Source organism: Mchenga conophoros, linkage group LG7 (genome assembly GCF_057382185.1).
Source record: "Mchenga conophoros isolate Kocher_MC1m ecotype Shallow Benthic linkage group LG7, M_conophoros_male_GT1.1, whole genome shotgun sequence".
Lineage (NCBI taxonomy): Eukaryota > Metazoa > Chordata > Actinopteri > Cichliformes > Cichlidae > Mchenga > Mchenga conophoros.
The window spans coordinates 21797899-21823745 of record NC_140532.1 but is presented as its reverse complement, the minus strand read 5'-3'; the positions used below and the strand labels follow the sequence as shown (position 1 = coordinate 21823745).

General features: G+C 43.0%; 2 protein-coding genes across 11 annotated transcripts in view; both read right to left on the bottom strand.

The window, feature by feature from the left end:
• Positions 1 to 25847, bottom strand: part of LOC146570074 (unconventional myosin-IXAb-like) — a 164961-nt gene that overhangs the window by 75110 nt on the left and 64004 nt on the right. For all 10 annotated transcript variants that reach the window (XM_085282873.1, XM_085282875.1, XM_085282878.1 and 7 more), the window contains exons 3-4: positions 3035 to 3129; positions 1594 to 1656 (exon numbers count right to left, since the gene is read on the bottom strand). In XM_085282873.1, coding sequence (XP_085138999.1) covers positions 1594 to 1656; positions 3035 to 3129 — 158 coding nt within the window. The remainder of the gene's footprint in view (positions 1 to 1593; positions 1657 to 3034; positions 3130 to 25847) is intronic.
• On the bottom strand, positions 13859 to 24182 carry LOC146570075 (uncharacterized). The gene is made up of 3 exons (XM_085281261.1): positions 20709 to 24182; positions 19882 to 20660; positions 13859 to 13985 (listed from the first exon to the last, which is right to left on the bottom strand). Exons 1-3 carry the CDS (start codon positions 21897 to 21899, stop codon positions 13859 to 13861), a joined length of 2097 nt encoding a protein of 698 aa, XP_085137387.1. The 5' UTR covers positions 21900 to 24182.

The following is a 25847-nucleotide window of genomic DNA, read 5'->3' as shown; positions in this document are numbered from 1 at the left end:
TCTTCAGTTTAAGTTCATTTGTGATTCCACACGAAAGATTCCAGGGTGCATGTCTCCAAAATCATCTTCTGGTTCCACAGAAGAAAGGCCTGATTATTCAAGATTGTGTATGAGAGGAAAAGAATTTTAAATTCAGTTCTGCATTTAACCGGCAGGAAGAAGAAAATAATGTGGGAAAAATGGGGTCTCTCATTCAATGCGTTAGACAACATAAAACAGGGGCAACTTATAAGATAACAACAATAACAAAAAATACCAACAAGCAAAAACAGTATCCACACTTGGGATTTGCGTGACGGCTCTTGAATACAGTAAAGCCCCCTCCCTTGTAGTTTCTGCAGAGTCATTAAGCCCCAACAGTATCCCTGGAAAGTTCAGCTAGTTCACTCCCTAGTGCTTTTTCCTCTCCGGTGGGATCGTACAAAGGCAACCTGCCACTGAACCGACTTTAAGATTTAAGATAGTTTGCAGTTTATCATCCTTCTCCCCCACCTCTGTGGTTCAAGGATGAACCGTCTGGGAGGTCCTGACTTTAGTTTCTATCCTATCAATATGGCCGCCAGAGCCTGTCATCAGGATGAAACAAAAAGCCCAGACCAGTCAGGGTTAGAGCGATTAGATGACTGTTGGACAGTTCCCCTCCTCCCCACGCATGAAGCTATTATGCTGGTGGGATCAGTGGCTTTTTTTTTACTGTCACCTGGGAGCGATATGATGAACTGTTAGGGTGTGTCTCTGTGTTACCTGAGGCAAGTAAAGCTATTTATAGGATGTAGGTGCAGGTGGAGACACGTGCATGTGCGTGCATATGCCCAACGTCAGGTAGATGAGTTCTTCATACACATGTGAGTGTGTTTATACGTATAAAAAGTAAAAATAGACAGTTTTACACTGTTATACTGGACAGGAAATATGACTCCTTATGTAATATCTCGAAATCTGTATCACAGTATTTGTCCCATTCTGTGTCAATAAATGCCTAAACTCAGAGGAAAACCTGAGAGTTAAACAAAGGGCAGAGGTTTCAGTCAGATGGCCACCTGATATATCCTTGCAGGGGAAATGAAGACTATTTCAGCATTGAGTTTCTTAGACAAAGAGCATGTGAGCGAAAAGATACGCATTTAAGATCTTAGCTTTCAGGCAAGTGGAAGTGTCTCAGTGTTTCATGTATCATATTTAGATTATTTATGGCTGCACCACCTCTAGCTGCGCTTATTGAAGTTCGTTATTTTCACCTTTTAGAAATGTTCACAGGAAAAATTGGATTTCCGTTAAAGGTGGAGTCAAAGTTAAACAGATTATTTTTGATGGATTTTAAATCCACACAAAGCAAAGACTTGGATTCTTTCTGATTAACAAGATGTTATTTACATTCAAAAGCATGAGAGCTGCTGCTGAGTCATTCTAGGTGTGATAAAACAGCGATCCATACTGATGAAACAATGTGGAAAGTGAGCCAAGTGCTGCAGATGACAAATCTTCTAATGATGTCTGTATGGGTTTATCCAGCAAAAAAAGAAGAAGAAAAACAAACAAACAAACAAACAAACAAACAAACAAACAAACAAACAATATGTGATCTGCACTCACCTCTCATTGTGCTCCTGGTACACCAGACGTGATTTCTCCAGCAGGTACTTCTCTACGTATGCGCTGGAAATAAACATAAATGCAGCCGCACTAAGTCACAAGAGTAATTTAAGAACAAGCTGCTGTAATTATGATCAGAAATGAACAATGTTTCAATATCACATGGACACTGAATGTGCTTTTTTTTGCCATACTCATCCTAAACAGGGCGTTTTAACAGATTAGCAGACAATAGGAAGAGGTAAGAGGTATAATTATCTGAATTGTGGTTTTTAATAGTTTGTCAAATGAGAATTTACATAATCGCACGTCAATAATGGCTGAATGTTGTTTTTTGTAACTTACATGTTTATATTTATAAATCATAGCACAATATTAAGAGATATATAAAGTTAATAATAATAATATACATAAATTGTAGGCATTATTCTGCTATTATATCTGTTATTAAATTATTTCTCAAGTCAGATTCATTTTTATAACACCTTTAAAAACAAAAGCTGTTGACCAAAAGTGACAGACAAAAATAAGAAAACAAAACAAAACAAATTTTTGATTAAAAAAAAAAACAAAAAACGAGTAAAACAACATGAAATGTGTATCTAGTAGAGCTGGAACGATATATTGATTTTTAAGACTGATAACAATATTTGGTGATTCTATTCAATTCAATTCAGTTTTATTTATACAGCGCCAAATTACAACACTCGCCTCAAGGAGCTTTATATTGTAAGGTAGACCCTACAATAATACATACAGAGAAAAAAACCAGAAATCATTTGACCCCCTATGAGCAAGCACTTGGGCGACAGTCGGAAGGAAAAACTCCCTTTTAACAGGAAGAAACCTCCTCCTCAGGCTCAGGGAGGGGCGGGGCCACCTGCCGTGATCGGTTTGGGTGAGAGAAGGAAAACAGGATAAAAAACATGCTGTGGAAGAGAGCCAGAGATTAATAACAAGTAATGATTTGATGCAGAGATGTCTATTAACACATGGTGAGTGAGAAAGGTGATTGAAGAAGAAATGCTCAATGCATCATGGGAATCCCCCAGCAGCCTATGATTCTAAAATCATATAAATGGCCCAATATTTTTTTTTTGTTTTAAACAAAAAGCTTTTAACTAACATTTCATGCATGTAGTAATTTATGACTCTTTATTAACACAATATGACAATAAGCTACTTTCGGCTGCTTCCTTTAAACAGCGAGGACATGTAATCTTGTTTTATTGTCAAAAGTCGTGGATCGCTTGATGCACTGCCCGACTCTGCTCGGATCAGCTCGTTGTTTTGTTTGTGGTGTTCCAAGCACATGTTGCCAACAGCTAAGTTGCAGAGCGCCCTCTGTCTCATAAATGCCGATACACTGGCAAATAATATCGGTCCAGCTCTAGATATGGCTTCTATAGATGTGTTTTATATGTCAGCATGCATCTCTCACCCCCTGACTGTGCCACTCTCCTGATAGTTGACCTGGATGAACTTCCCAAAGCGGCTGGAGTTGTTGTTATGGGCCGTCTTAGCATTCCCAAAGGCCTGAAGAGAAAACAGAAAGGATTACATATCAGCACGCACAGGTACAAGGTGCTGGCAAGCTATGATTAACAGTTTACACCTGTAAGATAAACCAAGTATCAACAGGTTAGGGTTAGCATTCAGATTTCAGTAGATGTTATATCTACCAGCTCTGAAGAAAAGTTAAAAAAATATGTTGAAATATGTTGACATATGAAGGGAAAGCTACCAATCACAGCACTGTAACAGAGGCCATGAGGCACAGGAAGGGGCCTGCAAAAGGGGCACACACACAAATACACAAACACGCAGTTAAAACTCACAGTCAGACACGTCAGTCACGCACTAAACTGCCAAATTCCTCTGAAGGCAAACACTGCAACACTGAAAACAGACACAGTCACTGCTTGTGGGAGTCTGTGGGCATTTCTGCTAACACACACACACACACATAGAGAGAAACTATCATTAGAGACCCCTGGAGGACTCATTCAGGTTCTCATTAGCAGTCTGATGGGCCTCGCTGGGTTGGTTAGTTAGGCAGAGGAGAGGAGAGGCAACAGGAGAGGCAACAAGGAAAGGGAATGCACCACAGAGATACAAACGAAAGGGAGGGACAAGAAAGAAGACAGAGCTCAGACATAAAACAAAACAAAACAAAAAAGACCAAAAGAGTATGAAGAAGGGATGATCATTTGTGAGAGAGGACATGATGAAAAGAGAAAAAAATGGGGAAAACTAAGTGAAAAGAGAAAAAAGAAGGAAACAAGTCCACAGATAAAGATATGGCAGAAAATAAGAAGATTTTTCAGAGAGGATAAAGTGGTAGCAACGGTAAATTTTCCGGCTGATGCAATCAGTATTTTGGAGCGATGATAAATTACTTCATAAAAGCCAGCAGAGTAAAAGGGTGGGGGAGAAGGGGAGCGGGGGAGAACGGTGTGGGCGTCGGATAATTGATTGTGGCTTCTGGGTGAATACTACAGCTCAGGAATAACACGGTTAATAAAAAGTAAAACCCTGCTCCAGAATCAGGCTTTGATCTCTGTGATGATTCATTTAAAAACAGAACTTGACACACATTCAGCGAGCCAACCGGGACAAAGCAGCCCGAAGAAAGAAGCAACAAAACAAGGTTTAAGTAAGGTTGATGTCGTTCTTTTTCCAGGCCTTTCACTTTCATACCAAGCAACAGCTTCCCCTGCACATCCATCTTTTAGACCCCTGTTGGTCTTTAATGTGTGCCAGTCTTGCAGTGGTTGACACACAATGGTAACTACCAAAAAAAACTAAAAGGAGGCAAAGGCGGAGAGTGGACTGGCAGTGAGATCTCCTTTGATTTCCCGAAATGTAAATCGAAACTGCAATTCAGAATGATAATGACAGAGCTTTCATCCTCAATCGTTCTGCTGTGGGAAATACTTCCAGTTTAAAGTCTGAAGGGGGAAAATCCACTTCCTGAAATGATTGAAGTGAGCAGCCCTAACAGAAACTGTCACTCACAATCATTAACAAAAAGAAGTGATAAATGCACTGGTACGATGTATGTGAAAAGGACACTTGCCCGTCGCACATCTGTTTGCATGCATGTGCTAAGCCCCACGCAGTTTGTGCGTGTGCTTTCTGTTTATGTTTGAAAGAGATTAATAAGCAGGGCGGCACAGTCTGGATGATTTACTGTTGAACTCTGCTTCATGGTCAACGCCTGCTGCGACCACAGCACAGGAAAACACACGCTATGATTAGTCTGTGCGCGTGTGCGTCTATATGTTCGTGTCTGCATCAGTGTGTGCTCAATGTATGAACGCGAGGAGACGAAGCGAGAAAACAGATGCAAAACAGAGACAGAAAAAAAGGAAAAAACTAAGCTAATCAAGAAGAACCTTAACTTTATTTGGACTATTTATTAATAAATAGTAAATAAAACAGAGACAGTCTTTGTTGCCACGCCATGCCCCGCTATCTTATTTTCTAATTTCCTGTCTTCACTGTACTGTTTCGGACAAAGCCCCCAAGCAAACCGTATTTCCTCAACCGGTAGTCAATTTGAAGTCAGACAGGAAGGGGGTCTGGTAAACATGAACAAACACGGGGGAGGGGACACAACAGTAGTCATATGATATAAAATAAAAGCCCTATTAAGAAATGAAGGGTTTCTATCGGGAAAGAAAGATTAGCAGTACAGTATTAATCATTAGAGTGCTATAAATATAAACAAGGAAACTAGATATTTTGATACTAGTCTGCTTCAAATGAAGCACATTTAAGTCTTGTGCATTTGAGGTAAAATAAGGCACCAGCAACTATTTGTGAACATTTTAATTTAAAGTAAATAAATAATTAAAAATCATTTTAAGTCAATAGCAAAAGAAAGGTGGCAATCCCTGACAAGGAGGAGGCTGGGGTGGATGGATGGACCTAAACAGGAGAAATCTTCATTTTCTTTTTTAGAAACCAACAGCGACTTAAAAACTTCCTGTCATGTTTATACAAATGCAAACTGTGACCTAGTTTTACTCCGAACTGGATTTAAACAACAGTTTCACAGGTATGAGAAAAAAAGAGGCTTCCACTGTCACCTATGAAGGGAAAACAAAAAATGAATAAAGCTGTTAAATTATTAGAGGGATAATATAAGATTTACTCTAAGTGTTTGAAATATTGACTGGTTATATTATGTACTGATGACCTACTTTAGTTAAAAATCTCTCTGTTGTTGCCGGGCAGATAACAAAGACTGATAAGGAAAGATGCTGTGAAAGGAGGGGAATTAGTTTAATGCAACCAGTTGAACAAGCGAGGACTAAAATATCTTAAGTCATACTTTATCACATTGTTTTCTTCGGATGCTGTCAAAATACAAGAAGCATTTATTTGATTGAATATATAAGTCAGTTCATTTCAATATCAAGCACCAAAAATTAGACAGGCTTCTTTGGCGTTATTGGTGCATTTAGCAGTAAATTGCATGTCACAAACATTTGTAAATCAGTTTGCACGCTTGATTTTATTGTTTGCCTCCCTAAAGTTTGCACCTTGAGGAAGGAACTCCCAGAAATACACAGGAACAGGATATGTTGCAAAAGTATTCCCACATCTTACACCTAATTTTTCACTGTGCTCTCTGTAAATAACAACAATACCTTTTTTTAAGGTTTGTGCTGGTGCAATATGTTAGTAAATCTGGCCTCAAATTTGAATTTGAATTGAAAATCCAAAGTGACTCAACATAATCTGAATTAACCCCAGCCTTCAGTGCATAGCCTGTGGGACCATATGGAGTACAGAAATAAACAACTTAAATGTGTTAAAAGCAGCTCACCACAGCGTCCACTTATACAAATGAAAGATACACTGCTTCCCGGCAATATGTCACATTTTATGCCGAAGCAAATGTGCTGAGCCCAAGGCTTAATCCCGCTATAACACTGTGTGTGTGTGTGTGTAGGTTTAAGTCCAAGCGTCATTCTAACAATATGTTAATGAATGCATATGTGCTGTGGTAGCCCTGGCGGGTCCTTCCATGCTGTCACATTACGTTAGGAGCCACTTGTTTTCTCCACTCCTGCAGAAAGCCCGTGCTCTACAAGCACTGAGGAAGCAAGCAGTGGTTCTCTTATTTTGGGATGAAATTTTGCATTTTATATGTTGAAGTGGAGTGGGGGCGAGATGGGAGCTAGGATGGTAATTAGCATGTCAAGCCTTTCCTCAAAGCGATGGCTAAAATTGGTTTGGATACCAATTCTAATAACATGCTTTCTCCCTCTCTGTTACTTTCTTTCCCTTGTTTCCCAGCAGAGCCACAGTATTTCCTCGTACACTTTCAAAAATCATTAGGTGACCTAGTTTATGAAAAACAAGTGGAGACGTGCCAAAACCACTGCTGGGCTAGCTTCCATTAGATAGCTTTCTGTGTTTCAGGGAGCAGTGAGTGCTTCAAATGACTGAAAATGGTTTCAATTCCCCAAGTTTTTAGTTTTAAGAGAGAAAAGTTTTCATGAATGAGTCAATTATGAATAATGAACCAATGGAACGAAATCCCTGTTTTCCTTGTTATTAGTAACAATCATTACTTTTTGTTTAATTGGATCTTCTTTAAGCATGCTACTAGCCTATATTTGTACAAGTTCTTTATCTACTTTCTAGGCCAACCATAATGATGAACATAAGACATTTCTTCATATTGATTTAATAAAACATGGAGGCTTTTTTTCTTGTGCCAAATATGTTCCCTCTAAAGGTTAAAATGCTAATAACATTAGCATGACGAAGAGATGTAGTCCGTTAGTTTTGGTGGGTTGTTAGCTCTGTTGTACTAAATTGAAACGATGAACACTGATGAATTAAGCATGAGTCGCAATGAGTCAAAGTCATCGGGCAAATTCACTACAAACAAAGTGATGCACAGATAAAATGATGCCAGCGCTATTTAACTTTGTGTCCATCTCATCCCCTCCATCCTTACACTGTTGATTTTCTGTATGACGTGTGGTTTAACAACATCTGGAGCAGCAGAAATACCCCGAAAACAGTTTTTCAGGATGACTTCATGCTGTGTGGATTCCTCCAGAAGGCTACTCATAAGCCCAGAGGAGTTTCTTTTTTTTTCCCCCTCAGCGGTAAGTGCCCCTCACTCACAGCTGAGATGACATCACATTGCATTCCTCTGCAAGCAGGTGCAGCTCGATTTTACATGGCAGGCTGGGAAAAACAGCATATCTGTGCAAGTGTGTGTGTGTGTGTGTGTGTGAGGATTTGTGTCTGTGGTTGGGGATAGCTTCAATGCAGCCCTTATTCTAGCTGTGCAGACGAGGTTGTAACGCACGCACATGCAGCCGACCAGGTGGTTGCGGCAGTGTCAAATGACAGCATTGTGCAAGTGTGTGTATGTGTATGCAAATGTGCGTTTTTATTCATCTCTGGATGTTCCTGCTGATCAATGCACTGCTTGTAAACAGGAGGGGAAAATGAGATACGGGAAACAGTTTCATGTATATTGCAAAAAAGCTTGTATGTCGCGTTATATATAGATGTGATGTTTGGTGTATGACAGTTTTGTCCTCATACAAGAAAAAAATAGCACGATGGTTAAATTTTTTAAAATTACAGCGTCGTTGTTACGCTCAATATGTGCAAACATAAACACAGGCAGAGCTTAAAATCTCCTTAAGTCTTTAACCACATCTAGTATAAACACACACACACAGAGACGCACTAAATTCACTTCAAGAAACAGATGACAACATTTAACCCAGACTGCTTGGATCAAATGTAAATAAACCGTTTATCTCTAAAACATCAAAGACTCTAAATTACATAATAAAGTTAAGCAATAAGATCTTTGCTTCATCTGCATCTCATCTTCTCTTTTTAACTTTCCTCTGTCCTCTGAATCCACTCCCCCAATTCTTGTGCACTCTTCAACTCTTTTTCTGTCCTTTCCTCTGGACACATGGGATGAGCTCTCCTTTTCTGGGAAAAAGAAAGGTTGGGAGTGAAAAAGAGGTGAGGATGGAAGGAGGACTGCGGTTATGTAATCACACAAGGTAGGCCTTTGTGTGATTACACACAAAGGTCACACAGCAAAGAAGGGGCCACCGCATAACAGCAAGCATGAGGAGAAAGGACATGGGGTGGTTTAGGTAAAGGAGAAGCCAATCTTATTATAATGATCATAGCACATGTATGTACCCGAACTCCTCTGAGATGCCTTGATCAATCTGGATGAAAGTTACTAAAGAAACTGCCTAGGGTAACAGATGTTGATGATTATCAACATATGTTTAGCTTTTGGGAATTAATTTGTAAACATATGAGTGTAATAAAATTATATACATTATGTGGAATAGCTGATCTCAAAACATGTGGTGACATGTACGTTCCCACGTGTTTGCAAACTCTCCTCGCATTTATCGTACATGGATTGAATTCTTGAGCTTGCACATTACCTTTTTTCAACATATCTTTCTCACGAAAACACACGACAGTCACAAAGTATGATTCTATATACCGGATTTACAATACTTCAGATACATGTTTGTGTTTTAACACACAAGTAAAGCGAAAAAGCAATAAAATATGGGCTCTTAGCAAATATATAGACATACATGCACACACTCAACCCTCTTGTCTGTAGAATATAATAAGAGTGAGTGCACTAGCTTAATAAACACCAGATAAGAATTTTTACTGCTAAAATGAACCACAAAATAATGTTAGCTGATTATATTAATATTAATATCAGCTAGCTAGGACAACAGTTACTAACCGATAGCTAGCTCGGACAAACCATTAATACAATTAGTATGTGTATATATATATATCTTATTAAATTAGCTAGCTTTTCTGTGCATTTCCACCCATCTTGTTATTTCATAAGCAATACAGCATTAATGCTGTCAGCAGGGATGTTCCTGCATACAAAACGTTTCGACACCCACCACAAAGATTGGGACTTCCTCTAAAGAAAAATCGACAGAAGTGAGATAAAGTTTTATTTTTGTAACAATTTATATGTTCTGTTTATTTCTTCTTCTTTTTTTAAAAGTGTGGTTTCATTTACTCAAACAGAAAACTCATTGGTTTGTTTATTAAATGGCTGCAACAGAGGTCTGTGCAATTCCTGTTATGTAGGGTAACATCAACTGTGCCAGCTGCCCTTAGTTAGCACCCTAAGGCGCATTTCGAGCTCAGAAAGGCCCGTGTAAGTCGCTGTTACATTGCATTCTTCCTCGCTGCCTTTTTCACCAATGTTCATCCAGAGTCGTCCCGTGTGTAATAATTCTTGTCAGTCCTACTCCAACGCTTAGAAATAAAATTTGAGCTTGCTATTTTAAGCTAGCCATTATATAATCAAGATTATATAATGCTGCTAAAACAACTGTGTGGAATTAGCATTAGTGTTTCCTACAGTATATAGTGAATTTTTGAAATATAGTTTTAAATAAAAAAAAAACAGCTTTCACTATGTTATGTCTTGGGTGTTTTTTTCCTCTCTCTGAGTGAGTTACAAATCTGCTTGCACAGAATACAAACAGGGGATCAGCTCTACAAGCCAAAAAATGACCCCCTACCTCTTCTAATCACTAGTAATCACTTTTCCTTGACCTTTAAGGAAAACATGTAATTGTTATTTATAATATGTATGTAATTTCAACATGTTGTCGCCTCTTGGCCAGGACTCCCTTGCAAAAGAGGTTTTTAATCTCAATGGGACTTTTCCTGGTTAAATAAAGGTTAATAATAAAAAACATGATTAGGTTATGGAAAGGTGTGAAGAAGACTTAGGAAAAGAGAAGTACAGCACGTGTGCGTGCCATGTTTTAACCACAATGTTCAAAGTTTGGGCTCCAAAACACACACCTTACTTTACTGTAAGGTGTGGTTACGGTTTGGTTTCATGTAGGTCACATGCTGTGAGCACTAAGCTGCCACACTTGTTTTTCCAGGTTAATTCACTCAGTCGGGAACATTCCTAAGCAAACATCACCCCAAGGCTCATTTTTTTCTAACTGCATTCTTAAATTTGGACACCGATTACTATGCAAACAGTCAGGTCAGATCCACTGTACCACATGCTCTGGTTTTACCTTTCGGCTTCATCGCTACCCTCCACGGGGCTGTATTTAAGGGCTAATAATGCTCTGATATTAGGTGACACACTCTGAAATGGTTTCTTTCATGTGGTGAGCATGAGCCGTTAACGTCATGGCTTAATGGCTGGTGCTTGACATGAAAAACCTTACTGAATAACAACGTCCTCCGGTTGATAAAATGCCCAGAATCTATTGCCCAATTTGACCACAAGAAGAATTAAAACCAGGGAAACAAGTTGACATTGGCCTGCTGATTCACAAACGTGTCTAACAGCTGTGAAAGATAAAAGGCTTATTCTCAATATATATAGTTGCACTTGTGTGGATTCCACTACAGAACATTATTTAACACAAGAAACACCACAAGTGCGCAACAACATTAATCCAAAAGATGCAGCAGAGTGTTTCTGCTCATATCTGGCACACTCCACGCTTGCATTAGTCATCTGCAGCTCTGTGCCTGTGCCAAGATCATCATGTTAAAAGGAGCCCATTATTTCATTCACACGTACACGTATTTATGAAGCCCGTTCACTGACTCATATTCACTTCCTGGAGGCTTATACTACTACTAACTCAACACTTAGCCTAACCTTAAAACAGACACTTGTGTTTAATGATTTAACCTATAAGAACTTGGTCTTTCTACCCATATTGTAATTTTCTTTTCACACAACAACATGAGTAACACCTTAGAGTATATCAGCATATCCAGGCTTTCTTTACATTAGCTGGTTTGACAGTCAGAGATAACAAGTATCATGATGGTGGCCATCAGCTTTCTTTGTTACCCAGGCTTCCTGTTCCAGGCTCTGTGTGCACTCACATAAAAATGATGATGAAATGATGAAACTTGATCAGCTGAGCACTGCCTACTCCAATCATTCACACATGAATGAGTGTTAAAGCTCTAAAGAACGCAACAAATAAAGTTGTAACCAGGAACTCTGGTGCAGCAAATAAGATAGGACAGTCATGTGACTGAAAATGGGCATGTGAATTCATGAGTGTTTATTTTAACACTAACATTCGTGTTCATTATGCTCTTGATGCTGCTGTTTACTTCTACTGCGATAGCTGCACACTGGAACTTCTTGGTGATAGATAGCCTTTAAATATAATAATAAATAAAATAAAGATCAAACATTAAATTTACACACATAGATAAGCTTTCACTATTCACCCGTCAACATTCGATAATTTAACCTGATACTGGAAGAAGAGAAAACTGAGAGCATCAAACTTTTAGTCTGTATGAAGTGGTTTGTATACTTAATCACTTTCCTTTCGAGATGGAGCAATTATCTATGTGTATTTCCATTCCTGCATGGTAATACTAACATAACAAAGACGAATTGGCAACATATATATAATATCTTTTTTTATGATGTAATTACTGACTTCACAGCAGTTTCCACACTTAACAAAGCCATCAACTGGATCCTTTGAAATTCCTATCTGGCCCTTGGGGCACATGTTTGACACAACTGGCCTCACCTTTTCCTATCATCACAATAAGGCTGATGGTAGGGAGAAAGCTAATGCTAGCTAAGTGACTCCTTTTAATTATAACAGCACAGGGCTCTGCTGCAATGGTCAGTGACTCAGCATGTACTGAAATAACATGAATGACATTCAACACAAAGCAAAATCAGTGTATGTGATGACAGCGTTTGGGCTCATCATGTCTTTATTTTTGAACTCATGTATATTTGGTGTTCAGGTTTTACAAAAAAAAAAACAACCTAAAAACACAACACGGCTGAGTGAAGGGGTTGCCGTTAGCTTGGACTACCAGTAATTGCAGCATGACAAGGCTGAGAAAACTGTCAAACTAAAAAGAAATATCAGAACTTTGGATTCATCATCTGGACACAGTGTTTAAGTGTTTCAACACTCATCAAAGTGGCTTGTTTAGCCTCAGCTGACTGCACGTTTCTCCAGCCTTATAAACAGTACAGCTGTAAAACAGCCAAAACCAGCATCAAAGCCTAACAATTAGCCACAAGTTCAGTTTCATGATTGTTGTACATTTTTTGTGTGTTCACAAACGTTTTGGTGCGTGTCTCATGTGTGTCCATCCTTCAGAAAATAGTGCCTGAGCGCATCTGGTGCTGTCACATGGGCAGAAAAATACACGTCCCACGCAGCCAAACACATGTGAACACGTGTTAAAAAGAGCTCCAGAGCACACTGAGAAGAAGAAATATCACATCTTTGTCACAGGTTGTCTCACATGCATACACACACATTCTCTCTCTCCATAAATGGCTGCTGTCGTTGTGTGCCGGCAACACATCTGGATCCTATTGGCCCCAGGAAGGGCTGAACACTCAATAAAAGCCTCCTTCCACTGCAGAGGACTGTCAACAGGCCGTCCACCACTGTCGGCGAGGAGGAGGACAGAGAGAGGGACAGAAAAAGAGGGAGGCTAAGGGGAAGAGGAGGACAGGAATAAAGAAAATGGACAGAGACACAGGCAGCAGGAAACGTAGAAGAAGTAGCAGAAGGGTGATTATAAAGACAGGGAAAAAACAGCTCAAACTGCATTGCCATTTTTATGATTTAGTACCTTAACCTTTCATCACAGTAATACCATGTTTTATTGGATATATTCAATTTCTAATTTATTTTATTTAAAGAGTGCCAAATCACATTTGCGTCAATGTGCTTTATACAGTACGGTAAAAACCCTGCAATAATAATTATATAATAGAGAGAAAATCCCAACAGAAACCCACTATGAGCAAGCACTTGGCAACAGTGGGAGGAAAAAACTCCCTTTTAACAGGAAGCTATGATGGGTAGTCGTCTAATTATAGAACTAAAATAACAAAAACTGTGTAGATTGTTCACCTTCAGAGTAAAAGTTCTCAACCTCACAGCGCAAACCAGCAGGTTTCAAAAGGCGCGACTTTTAGTTTGAAGTTTAGTTTAGTTTTTCGTTAAGTTTTTCTTGCTCACAAAGTAGGAAAAATGCATAAATACTGCTGTATGTGAACGTGCAGAGACAGGGAGAGAGAGGCATGCAGGTCTGTATTTAACGCCTCCTGAAATATTTATTACTAAACCTATTCTGAAGAACCGACTTGAGCAGTGTTTGCTTGTGTGTACTGCATACCTATTGTTTTTCTGCAGATAAAAACAGACACCTTTCAAGAAACGTGAAGGTGCCCAATCAACCCCAAACCCCCTTCAGTTGGATCCAGCGCTCTAACACACCACAGCTTCTCAGGCAAACCCTGTGAATATGTGGGAGTGCGCTCGGAGCTGGCGGCGATCCTGTAACGCAGCGCGGTGTGAATGACATAAAATGTAACTCAGCATGCGAGGTGGTGTGGGAAAATCCCACGACTGAGCGTGTTGAAGTGTTAATCCCCCGAGAGCTGGACCTCTGCATGCTGCAGTGTGCAACTGTGTGTGTGTGTGTGTGTGTGTGTGTGTGTGTGTGTGTGTGTGTGTGTGTGTGTGTGTGTGTGTGTGTGTGTGTGTGTGCGCGTGCGCTGCAGTGACAGATGATTAATTTGGGGATTTGACTGGGAGGAGTGTGTGTAGCCTGAAGTGCATTTATATTTGGATGTTGCAATGCAGTCTGTTTATGCATTTGTGAGACAAAAGTTTCCACCTAGCCCATGAATGGTGTAAAGAGCAACATATTTCTTCTGTGAAGAGTTTACAGTAATATTGCTAAGAAAATGGGTTACTATAACAGTTACTACCGACCGCACAGATATCTTTATAAAAAATTTTTGAAGAAAATAAACAACCAATTTATTGCCTATTATTAAGTTATGAAGCAGCATTTCAGCATGCGTTTGGCTCAGTGGCTAAAATCACACTTAAAAGGTTAAACCTCTAATGGTCTAATAGTAATTCACACACTTATGAAAGTGGAAGCCTCCGTCTCTGCAACTTTTTGGAAAAATGTGACAAAATCAGACATTATGATGATATTTTAAAAAAAGGACGGACAAGTATTTTTAATCTCTGACGCTACTATTTTCGCCCTGTATTCTTTGACAATAAAGACAGAAAGGACAAAGGACACACAGCCTTACTCTGATCACATGACATTTGTCTAAAAAACACTGTGGTAAATTCAGTAATCACATTAAAGTTATAAATCAAACCGTTATGCTGTTACTTGAGCTACACGACTTCTTTTATAACCTGCCAGATGAAAATGTGAGTACAGTTGCGCAACAGGTGCATAACTTTAATTCAAGCAGGAGGAAGAAAAAAGTTGGCAGAGTGATCTGCTTTCGAGGAGTGACCATATACACATCATTTCTAACTAGCAAAAACCCGCCCTGCAGGCAGTTTTTGCCAAGCCAGAGGTTCTTGCTCGCTTCATTCATGTAAGAAAGCATGTTAAGGTTAACATATCATGTTAATTATTTTATGTTCATTATAATACTATATATAGTAAGATGGCAAAAACGGCTGTTCATAAACATCAGACAAATGAATAATAAAACCAAATGTATTCTTCTTTCTTTGCAAGCTACATATTCATGGTTACATATTCAAAGTTATCAGTTACAAGCACTGTTAGCATCACTGTCTGATGAACGCTTATTTACAGCTATGCATGAAAAAACTTTCCAATGATCCAAAAGTGCCACTACACTAAAAATATCCATCCATTCGCTTCCACTTATCCTTTTCAGGGTCACGGGGGGCGCTGGAGCCTATCCCAGCCGTCATAGGGCAAGAGGCGGGGTACACCCTGAACAGGTCGCCAGTCTGTCGCAGGGCTAACACACAGAGACAGACAACCATTCTCTCTCACATTCACTCCCACATTCATACCTATGGGCAATTTAGATTAATCAATTAACCTATCCCCACTAACTGCATGTCCTTCGACTGTGGGAGGAAGCCGGAGTACTGGAGGAGAACCCACGCAAACACGGAGAGAAGATGCAAACTCCGGACTGATGGTGGAATTCTTGCTGTGTGGCAACAGTGCTAACCACCGTGCTGCCCCACTAAAAATAGTTTAAATATATTTATACACAAAATACATATTGTAAACTACTATACTTGTAAAGATGAGGGAACATACAAACATATGCTATGATCATTATACTGAGATTTATTGCAGGGAAAAATCAGGAACTTGACTATAAAGAGACGACAATTCTTAATCTGGAAACAACAACAATCCACCGCTGTGAACACTTCCTAACAGCTCTACAAGCACCTGAAGCAACGTGCTAACCTCTTTCATACACCTACAGATCCAGAGTGATATTCACGCAGAGCGTTTGCTGACATCGACCCAGCAGCTAAACCTTGATTTTCACCAGGTAACATAAGCATGAACATGCTTGCAGGATTGTACATTTCTGCTACGCTGTGAGCTTCATGGTAAACAGCCAACTAAGAATAAACAGCTTTGTTATCTCCTCCTTAGGACGATGATTTGCGCAAATACGTTTTAAATCACTTTCAGCGCTTGAAAGTAAAGAGTAAACTTTTCTGGTATTTCTGTAGCTTTCATACAGTTTGTAATTCCTAATAAAGAACGCAGCGGTGCTCAAGTAGTAATCAGTATCAGCTGAGACAGTGGAAAAGGTGTCAGCAGACAAAAAGACAGATCTGTGCATCTGTTCTTACACGGCCGCTCTGGAAAAACATTTTCTTTCCAAACATCAGACTTGAAGCTGCGCAGCTTGAAATATTCAAGTGAAACCTTTCTGGACATGAACTCACTCTTCAAAAACACAGCTCCTTATTTATGACATAAACACAAAAAGATTTATAAGTACAGTATTCTGGCGAACAGGTCCACTTTCCACACTCTCCAAAAACACAAATAAATAACGTCGGCTGTAACTGAGAGTTACCTCACTGTTCATAACTGAGCGATAGTAACTCGGTCTTTGTGCACTCATGGATAGAGTATTGTGTTACCGGAGCGCCGGGGGTAAAGAAAGAGTCGGGAAGCTAAATTAGTGCCCTACATGAACTGTGGATTTGGCAAACTAATTCAATAAAGGAGTGCAGCATTTCCTGTCTTATCTGTGCCTGTCGGGGGGAAGGAAATTTTTGGAGGGAGATGAAGCCACCTAAATTAAGACAATCTTGCCTTCCTGCGAGGCTGCACTATTTCCTCTTTGTCTTCCTGAAATTAAGAAACTGATACCTCTTCTAGCTTAACATGACAGTCTAATATTAGCCCTACGTCTTTCTTTTTCTCCCTTCCTTTCAGGCTTTTCTTCTACTTCCATCTCCCCCATCTGAAAGCTTCATTGCCTTGTTCGTCTTTCTCCTCCCCTCTCTAGCTAAGCTCTCTCTGAGCCCAAGTGCTTCAGACGGTGTTTCACTCGGCAGCAGAAGAAACCTGAGCTATTTTTACACCGATCCCGCAAAAATTTAGTGCCAGTGTGAACAGGAGCCCTGGAACGCTCACCGCATGTAAACCCAAAACCAAAATACATGCGTACAGTGAGCTATACAGTGACACAAGCATACATAAAGACAGTGGGTAAACCCACAGATGCTCAGCCCCTCTCGCCATGCTCGCTATCAAACGTGTCATGACGGTGCAGTGATAGCAGTGTCGCAGCTTTGTTTCATTGAACATAGTAAGTAAACATGAATGTGATGAGGTGGGTGGCACAGAAGAGCCACAACAGTGTTTGACTAGTGTGGGGACATTATTTGTGAGAGAAAGCGAGCTTGAACAAGGCAGTCACACATTTCTTCCCGTCGTTTGTTTACAAGGTGAACAAACAAACTGCTGCTGAGGGGATAAGAGTTTTGCCACCCACTTTGCCACCCGGAGGAATCTCTTCCACTGCACGCCTTTGCCTCTGAGGACCATGGAGACGGTCTTTAGGAAGAGTCAAATCTGTCGCCATTACCAGCCTCTGGGGCACTTGGGAGCCATGCTAACTTGAAAACGATCCTCTCGCTCTACATTATTTAAGCGCGAGATCCTCTCATCTCCCTCCTCCTCCTCCTCCCTTCCTTGACTCTCCTCTTTCTCTATTGTCCTCCCCCTTTCCTTTTTTTATCTCCGTCGTTCCACTGTGTGCCTTCGGTGGTGCTGTAGCAGAGTGGGTGGGATAGAGAGAAGATGAAGGCAGAGAGGCAGGGTGCTGCAGCAGAGTGCTTTCATCCACTCTCTGCAGGGCTGTTGCATCAAGGAGAAGTCACACCAAGTGGATGCAGTGATACACCAGAGCCAGGGCACCATAACTGTACGCTACATGCATTTTTAACCTGTCATCGTAACTGCTGGAACGTGTTACTCACAGGCAGACATATTACATATTTCAGTAGCTATAATATGAGTCACATGACATGAACCAGGGAGATGCTGCAGTTATTTCTATTCATTCAGCCAATCTGTTTCCTGCTAATCATACTGAGAGTAAGAGCACAAGCATGCAGACGTTTTTCCACAATACATACTGTCCCCCTTAAAACACACTACAGTTTGTGTTGTCACGTGACTCTGCCCCGTCCATTCTGCCACATGGAAACATCGTATAGGAAAAGTCAAACACTGAGCTGATTGCACAACTCGTGCAGTTCGGACAACATAAAAATGCCGTGTACGTTGTTTGAACGCACTTTTACACAGGCAACATCAAACAAAAAGTCCAAAATGTCCAGCTCTCTTAAGGTCCCACCACAGCATTTCCTCGACTGGGACTTTGATTGGGCCATTGCAGAATCTTGATTCTTTTCTTTCTTATATATCCTGTTATAGATGTGCTGCTGTCTCAGTGTCCTGTCGTGCGACTCTGTTTTTGTCAAGGCTCGGCTGTGTGGCAGGCAGGAGGAGGACCCAAACGCAAAACTCACAGACACGGGGATGAACTCAAAATCACAGCTTTAATGCTGGAATGGCAGAACATAGGAAATACAAAACTAAACTGGGAAAACTACAAACTAAGAGCTCACAGAGGGACACAGGGAGATCCACACAACATGAGGGACGACGTCACGCTGAACAGAGGGAGACGCAGACAGAAATACACAGAGGGTTAACGAGGGGAGTGGGAACACAGGTGACACTGATAACCATAACGAGACAGGGCGGGGTGAACTGAACACTGACGGGAGAGGTGAAACAGGGAGCACAGAGGTTCAGACAGGAGGAGAGAGAGCACGAGTAGAACACCAACATAACAGGCAGGGGAGACACGGAATAAACACGAAAGGGGACGAGGGCTCATAAATACATAGAGGGGCACACAGGGAGACATGAAGGGCAAGGGATCAAAACTAGAAGCCATAGAATAAATCACACAAGTACAATAATACGAAAATCACAAAGAACTAAAAACGCTGGGTCAGGAGACCCAGGACCGTGACAGTACCCCCCCCTCAAGGGCTGGCTCCAGACAGCCCAAACACAGAAAAACAAAACCAAACAGAAAACAACCCAGGGCGGGCGGCGGGGGCCCAGGACGGAGGGCTCGGAACAGAAAACAAAGAGCACAGAAAACACCGGAGCCCAAGAAAACAACCCAAAACACAGAGCAGTTCAGGGGGCCGACCGTGCGGAAGGCAACGGCGGAGACGCGGAAACAGTTCAGGAGGCCGACCGTGCGCAAGGCAACGGCGGCGACGCGGAAACAGTTCAGGAGGCCGGCCGTGCGCAAGGCAACGGCGGCGACGCGGAAACAGTTCAGGAGGCCGGCCGTGCGCAAGGCAACGGCGGCGGCGAAGGAGACGACGGAGCAGTTCAGGAGGCCGACCGCGCGGAAGGCAGCGGCGGCCCTCCAGTCCCAGGCGTGCCGGCCATGGCCCGGTGGGCGCAGGGCCAGACGAGGCAGAAGCGGAGGCTGGACCAGACGAGGCAGCTGATGAGGATGCTGGGCCAGACGAGGCAGCTGATGAGGATGCTGGACCAGACGAGGCAGCTGATGAGGATGCTGGACCAGACGAGGCAGCTGATGAGGATGCTGGACCAGACGAGGCAGCTGATGAGGATGCTGGACCAGACGAAGCAGCTGATGAGGATGCTGGACCAGACGAAGCAGCTGATGAGGATGCTGGACCAGACGAGGCAGCTGATGAGGATGCTGGGGCAGACGAAGGCTCTGAAGAGGAGGCTGCGGCAGACGAAGGCTCTGAAGAGGAGGCTGCGGCAGACGAAGGCTCTGAAGAGGAGGCTGCGGCAGACGAAGGCTCTGAAGAGGAGGCTGCGGCAGACGAAGGCTCTGAAGAGGAGGCTGCGGCAGACGAAGGCTCTGAAGAGGCTGCGGCAGACGAAGGCTCGGAGGCCGGGCCAGGCGAGGTTGCAGAGGCTGAGGCCGGGCCAGGCGAGGTTGCAGAGGCTGAGGCCGGGCCAGGCGAGGTTGCAGAGGCTGAGGCCGGGCCAGGCGTAGCAGAAGCACAGGCGGATGTAGCCGGGCCAGGTGATGACGAGGCGGTCGCAGATGGCGGCTGGACAGGCTCCTCGGGCCCTCCAGCTGATGCGGCGTGAGGCTGAACGGGCCCCTCGGACCCTCCAGCGGAGACAGGAGGCTGAACGGGCCTCTCGGACCCTCCAGCGGAGTCAGGAGGCTGAACGGGCCCCTCGGACCCTCCAGCGGAGACAGGAGGCTGAACGGGCCTCTCGGACCCCCCAGCGGAGACAGGAGGCTGAACGGGCCTCTCGGACCCTCCAGCGGAGACAGGAGGCGGAACGGGCCCCTCGGACCCTCCAGCGGAGACGAGGAGGTGCTGGCCGGGCTCACTGGAACCCCCAGCGGACGAGGTAGATGGCGGCGTGGGAGCCACGGAGTCCTGGATGAGCTCATCCGAGCTTTCAGCAGGAGCTGATGTAGAGCCAGAGAGGATTGGGACCCCGGGCTCAATGTTAAGCTGGCTAGAAAACCGCACTGCTACGGGGAACTGGGCCAAAGGTTCAGGTGCGAGCTGAGCTGCTGGACACACGGGGACCTGAGCTGCTGGACACACGGGGACCTGAGCTGCTGGACACACGGGGACCTGAGCTGCTGGACACACGGGGACCTGAGCTGCTGGACACACGGGGACCTGAGCTGCTAACGGTGGAGAAGTAAATGACTGCACAGGGGACTGAACTGATGTCTGTAGTAACGGTGGTGGTGAGGGTGGAGTAGGTGGTGGAGTTAATGACTTCACAGGGGAATGAACTAGAGGTAGTGACGGTTGTGGTGCTGGTGGTTGAGTGGGTGACTGTGCTAAAGGAGGCTGCACTGGGGACACTGGAGACTGCACTGGGGAAAGCAGGGCTGCAGGAGGCTGCACTGGGGACACTGGAGACTGCACTGGGGACACTGGGGACTGCACTGGAGGCTGCACTGGGGACACTGGAGACTGCACTGGGGACACTGGAGACTGCACTGGGGACACTGGAGACTGCACTGGGGAAAGCAGAGCTGCAGGTGACTGCGCTAGAGACTGCAGTGATGGTTGTAGTGGAGGTGTGACGGGTGGAGGAGTGGCTGAAGTGGCTGCGGGTCGGGCGGCTAGTGGCTCAGCTACAGAGCATATTAACGGCAGGGCTATGGGTTGAATGACTGACTGAGTAGCAGCCTGAGTGGCTGGGTGTAGTGACGGTTGTGGTGGAAGAGAAACAGGTGGTAGTGTGGATGATGGAGCTAAGGGCGACTGAGTGGCAGACCGAACTGATGACTGAAGCGATGGTAGAGGTGAAAATGGAGCTTGTGGTGGAGTTAATGGCTGAGCTAGCGGGGACACAGGAGACTGAGCTGCGGGTGGCGGCGAGGGAGCTAACTGAGCTGCGGGTGGCGGCGAGGGAGCTAACTGAGCTGCGGGTGGCGGCGAGGGAGCTAACTGAGCTGCGGGTGGCGGCGAGGGAGCTGACGGAGCTTCTGGCAGCACAGAAGGTGAATTAGAAGGCCGAATGTCCGGCTGTGGGGTGGCGCGTCGGCGGCGTGAATGCCGTTTCTTTTTTGATGATGGCTCTGACGGGCCGAGCGGCTCCACATCCGGCCCTTCAGGCAGGTGGGTAGTAGCAGCTGGGGGATGAAGGTGGAGCTCGTTGCGGATTAAATCCTGTTCGAGTGGGTGGAGCGCACTGAGTAGCCAGGGAAGACCAGAGAACAAGCGCTGTAGCTTGGTTTCCACAGCACGGCGAAATTCCTTCCCCTCATGTTCGAGCCACAGATGCAGGAGTCTTTCCACGGAGTAGATTATGTCCAGACGCAGTTCTTCTGGTGGGTTGAGTGCTGCTGGGTCCATATCTGGTGACGTCGTACTGTCAAGGCTCGGCTGTGTGGCAGGCAGGAGGAGGACCCAAACGCAAAACTCACAGACACGGGGATGAACTCAAAATCACAGCTTTAATGCTGGAATGGCAGAACATAGGAAATACAAAACTAAACTGGGAAAACTACAAACTAAGAGCTCACAGAGGGACACAGGGAGATCCACACAACATGAGGGACGACGTCACGCTGAACAGAGGGAGACGCAGACAGAAATACACAGAGGGTTAACGAGGGGAGTGGGAACACAGGTGACACTGATAACCATAACGAGACAGGGCGGGGTGAACTGAACACTGACGGGAGAGGTGAAACAGGGAGCACAGAGGTTCAGACAGGAGGAGAGAGAGCACGAGTAGAACACCAACATAACAGGCAGGGGAGACACGGAATAAACACGAAAGGGGACGAGGGCTCATAAATACATAGAGGGGCACACAGGGAGACATGAAGGGCAAGGGATCAAAACTAGAAGCCATAGAATAAATCACACAAGTACAATAATACGAAAATCACAAAGAACTAAAAACGCTGGGTCAGGAGACCCAGGACCGTGACAGTTTTGGCAGACTTCAGCTATTAGACAAATAGTCTCACATCTGACTCTTTGGTGTGTACAGAGAAGCTGACATGGCTGATTTATGCCCTGTTGGTGCAAAACAAACCCAAATCATCATCCCTCCACCACCGTGCTTGACTGTTGGTATGCGCTTTACTTGTTTTTTTTGCCAGAAGCAGAAAAATGATATGCCAAGATGATAATATTTGATATACCTGAGACCTGTGGAGCCAGACATGACAGCTAATTTTTTCAGCTTTTTCAACATTGCATGGTTTGACCTGGGAGAATTTGCTGGGACATCCACTCCTGGGAAGATTACACGAGTGAAGGTTTCAGATCAGCAAACTGCCAAAACATCTGCGTTTATAGAGGTGATAGTTGGAACTGGAGATCATTTATCTGAATTTCAGGGGTTGGGCCACACCTTATGCATTCCCCTTCAAATCCTATGCCTCCAGTATATATGCCTTCCTGCACTACAGGATGTTTGTTTTCATTTTCATACCCCACCCTGCCTCCCCCATTCTCAGTTCTCAGACCTCTCATTAATACCTGGGGATCTGCCTGGCTCGCCAGCAGTCCTCACTGAGGCTTACCCTAAATCCCACTCTCAGTCCTACATCTACACTTATTCCATATACCTTTCTCTTTCAATAAATGTCTAATCTAATTCTGCTTGTGGTCCCTGCTTGGAAATTATTGCTGTAAAAAAACAAAACAAAACAAAAAAACAGCAACCCAAATGTAAAAGCTGCATCTGAACAACAATAATAATAAGATCTGAAGGACGAAGATCACAGATAACTGGTTAATAAATCCATGTATGAGACATTTGAAGGGGAACATCTCATACTTTCTAAATAAAATGTGGTTGTTTAGGATGTGGTTAAAAAAAACAAACAAGTGAAACCCTAAATAATTTACTGGTGAATCTCAAGCTCATTGTATATGTACAAAGACAATAGAGGCTATCCTATTCTATTCTATTTTATTTGAATAAAGAGAATCTTAAAATAAAGTTGACACAGATTTATGAATAAAATATAATTAGCAGAAACCAAACTGAACACTGCAGACTGAGCAAATTGTCAGAAAATAAAGCAGCTCTGATTCCTTGAATAAAACGGCAGTTTTTAGGTGTATTTAGCACTGGGCACCTTGCTATTTCATCACAGGTTATGGCAGCAGCATCAGTCAACTATGGTCTATTAGATTAAATTAAATATTAAAAATAAATGAAACTTTAATGATGCCCATGGGGAAAATCAGGTCATTGCACCAGCCGTGAAAAGGATATAGATCAGAGCAGAACAGACAGGCACCACTGAGCAAATACATCAAAGAATTACAACTGGAAAAAGCTTGAAATAGGGCGTATTAGGTTTAGATTTAATATCATAAGCTTTGATTTATATCATTATTATAACTGAAACTGAATGTTATGATTGTTTTCACAATGCTGCGTCTTCTTTGGATTTTATAAAGTTAAAGAAAATCATTAGATTAAACTCTATGTTATGTTGTGCAGCACAAGTGTAAAGGGAAGGCTTGTAGACACAAATATACTGTAGTTTGCCAAATGTCATCAGTGCTGCCTCATTCATACCAAGCAGTAAATACTGCACTGAAACAATACAATACAAACGCAAGCAGGCATGTGCACCATGCACCGACAAACCAAACCAAAGCATCACCTGTCAGCCTCAGTCTGAAAACAAGTTCAAACCTCCACCGGCCACTCCCGGTCTTTTCACGCACCCACCCAGTCCACACACACTCAGCAGAAGGACTCTCAATGGTACAGCTGTACCATTCATCCCTTCATTCATTCATTTATCCACAGCGGCCTACTGGGCTTTGAATGGCTAGACCAAGCATGACTGTACTTCACTTGAAGTATTGGGGTGTCTGGTTTGTTTCAGTGGATTTCAACATCAAAACCTGTTGAAACCTGACAGGTGAGCGTCATGTTCATGTGCTTGTTGTGTAAATCCCTGTTTTGTGACAGCGTACAAAGACAGTGATTAGGACTGCTACTGTCTGAAACTTTCACAATCACCCACACTTACAAACACAGACAAAAACAAGGCAGTGTGTGTTCTCCACAGACCATTAGTGATGACTTCATGCCGATCTGATAACACCACTATTACCCAGCTTGCACAGCAGCTGAACTAAAATCCATCAAACTGAGAGTTAAAATGAAAGCAGACTGATGCCAGTGTCGCTTTCACGGTCAACTCTTTTCAACACAATACTTAAATCTCCAGCAGCTCCTCCCTGCACCCAGACTAGATACGAACACGCCACCATTTTCTGGCTGAGAGCCATGGCCTCAGACTTGGAGGTGCTAATCCTCATCTTAACCGGGTCACACCAGTGCGAGCTGGATGTCACGGCCTGATGAAGTCAGCAGGACCACATCATTCGCAAAAAGCTGAGACAAGGGTTAGGGTTATGTTTATGCAATTTGCTGTGCCTGAAATTCAGTCTAATAAACAGAATTAGTGGGGAAAAAAGCAGCCCTGGTGGAGTCCAACTTCCACAGGAATGGGGCTGACTTACTGCCGGCAATGCAAACCAAGCTCTCACTGCAGTCATACAGAAACTGGATTGCCCAAAACAACAGACAAACAACAATAATATCCAAAGTCCAGGCCAAGAGGAATCCTGATTGCTGCCTGGATCACATCATCTGCCTCCTTTCAATGTGGAAGAACAGCAGCTCTACTTTAAACACCTCCTAAATGACTGAACCTTTTTTCTATAAATGAGTTCTGACACTGTTCAGATGAAGCTTTTATTATTTGTGTATATCTGCATTCAAAACGGGCTTTTTTGACATGCAACATTACAAACGCTAGCAGAAAGACATCCTAAGGGCAGGTTTTGCAAACTCTACCACGATGGAACCATCAGGTGACTGTTATATGTAATGTGCATATAAATGTACAAACATTACGGTACAAATGATGCATTTAATGATGCAGTTTCTTCAAACAAATACACAGAAATATTTTTTTTATTTGTAGTGAACCCCGTATGGACGTTACAAAACTTGGTATCCTAGCTAATTTCATTAAGTTTCATGACGACTGAACCAGCAGATGATGATGATTAGATTCAGCAGTACTTATCAAATGTTAGCAAGCTAGCACTCTAAAAAGTGGTTAAATATGCTGAAAATAATACATAAAAATAACACTTTAGCACTGTCATGTTAGCATTTAGCACAGAGCAAAACTACAGAGCTGCTGACATGTAAATGGACTCTCAGCCTGGTTTTAGAAAAAGGACTAAACAAATATACAAGAAGCTCAGGGAAAGATATAGAAACACATTTCTAAAATGTAAAAGCAA

Bases quoted from the DNA above. Each gene is read 5' to 3' on its own strand.
- LOC146570075 (XM_085281261.1), bottom strand. From the start codon at position 21,899: ATGGACCCAGCAGCACTCAACCCACCAGAAGAACTGCGTCTGGACATA. The intron at 20,661-20,708 runs GTCCCCGTGTGT...CCAGCAGCTCAG, and splicing joins CTCCACCGTTAGCAGCTCAG to GTCCCCGTGTGTCCAGCAGC. The intron at 13,986-19,881 runs GTCTGCCGCAGC...GCTGCGTTACAG, and splicing joins GCCTCCTCTTCAGAGCCTTC to GATCGCCGCCAGCTCCGAGC.